The 1,516-nt window shown below is 42.6% G+C and overlaps 1 protein-coding gene across 7 annotated transcripts in view; it reads right to left on the bottom strand.

Annotated features, from left to right (window-relative positions):
• Rh50 (Rhesus blood group-associated glycoprotein Rh50) overlaps positions 1-1,516 on the bottom strand; it is a 27,790-nt gene that overhangs the window by 4,321 nt on the left and 21,953 nt on the right. For all 7 annotated transcript variants that reach the window (XM_026816300.1, XM_026816301.1, XM_026816303.1 and 4 more), the window contains 2 exons: positions 531-681; positions 150-297 (listed from right to left, as the gene is read on the bottom strand). In XM_026816300.1, the coding sequence (XP_026672101.1) occupies positions 150-297; positions 531-681 (299 nt within the window). The remainder of the gene's footprint in view (positions 1-149; positions 298-530; positions 682-1,516) is intronic.

The following is a 1,516-nucleotide window of genomic DNA, read 5'->3' as shown; positions in this document are numbered from 1 at the left end:
TTTTTCTAAGGTACATAAACTTTTCGGATTGACTGTATATCCAATACATCCTTAAAAATAAGTAACGATTCTAAATACCGACCTATAGTGATTCCATTTATTTAAACAAACAAATTCAATTAACTAGAATAAACAATCAGGGAACAAACCGATCATGGCAAAAATATCAGAGTTATAAGACGGTCCTTCAAGTCGATGCTCTTTAGGCTTATTCTTCATCCCGAAGACGAAACTAACAGCAAGACCAAAGTATGCTCCGAAGGCATGCACGAACATACTATCGCCCGCGTCCACCGCCTAGAAAGAGCAACAAAAAATACTCAGCTAAATAAAACAGCGAACATCCCATATTCATTATATATCGGTATATTAATATTGGATTCCAATATCGTATAGAAAAATTCCTATTGCTTGTCAATAGCGAATTGGAACATTAATATTGAATAGAAACGGCGGAAAAAGGAACGTCGCAGACTAATTGCTTGCAGGCGTGATGCATGTGAAGTGTGCGAATACGCTCGTCGAATTACCTGAAGCAGATGCTCGCCCACGTACTTGTTCACGGTGAACACGATCAGCTCGACGATGCCCATGAACACGAGCTGCATGTAGGTCGTCTTACCCAGAAGAGCTCCCATGGATATCAACGGGGTGGCCACCGCAACGTCCGCGCTCAGCAGGCTGAAAGTGGCCACGTGGCGTGGGTTTGATCGATACAAGTGTTATTAAGCGGCCGGCGTGGCTGCCACGGACCGAATACCCGCGGATCAGTATTCATAACGTGGACCCGCTATACTATGCAAACAGGCCGGATCACGGAACCGGAACACGGACGTGATATCCAACTATTCTTCCGCGTTTTAGAGTGCATCGGACCGAGGCAACACGCGGCTCATCGTTTTATCAACTCGTGGATTCATAAGTCATCGAGAGTACGACGATATCGGAACGTCCTTCCAATTTCGATTCGCAGACAGCATTTAGAAATTTCTGATAGTAACTACGATTTTCAGTTATGTCAGCCTCTCGGTTGCTAGCCCCCTCGATGGAAACCCGAAACTTCGAAACGAATCGATGTTCTTCAAGGTTCGACTTGGAACGTGTACTTCCAAGCTGGGAATTGTCGAACATCTCGAAAGTTTTGATAGTCTCGATCGTCTCCGAGGAGTCGGTCACCTCGAGTACTCGAGACAGGAAAATTAGAGGTATCCACAAGACGGAGCGTCCGAAGTTTATAAAAAATGTACACGGCGAATCGCGAAACATAGTACTCTTTTATTTTTTACTGACTCGATTTTACGTCGTCACATAATTTTTCTAATCCAAAATAGGAAATGAAACGCTGCCCTGTCCCGATGTTCATTAAGGATGTATTGGCTATACAGTCAATCCCAAAAATTTATGTACGTGTTAGAAAAACGCATTTCCTATAATTAAAAAGAAATCAGACGTCGGAAGAATAATGCTAATAATAAATAGCTACGTGCTAAAAAGTATAGAAGGAAATATCCAATTA

This window comes from Ceratina calcarata, unplaced genomic scaffold, assembly GCF_001652005.2.
Source record: "Ceratina calcarata isolate Rehan_Ccalc_2016 unplaced genomic scaffold, ASM165200v1 scaffold511.2, whole genome shotgun sequence".
Classification (NCBI taxonomy): Eukaryota; Metazoa; Arthropoda; class Insecta; order Hymenoptera; family Apidae; genus Ceratina; species Ceratina calcarata.
The sequence above is the reverse complement of the archived record's forward strand: the minus strand, read 5'-3'. Positions and strand labels throughout refer to the sequence as shown.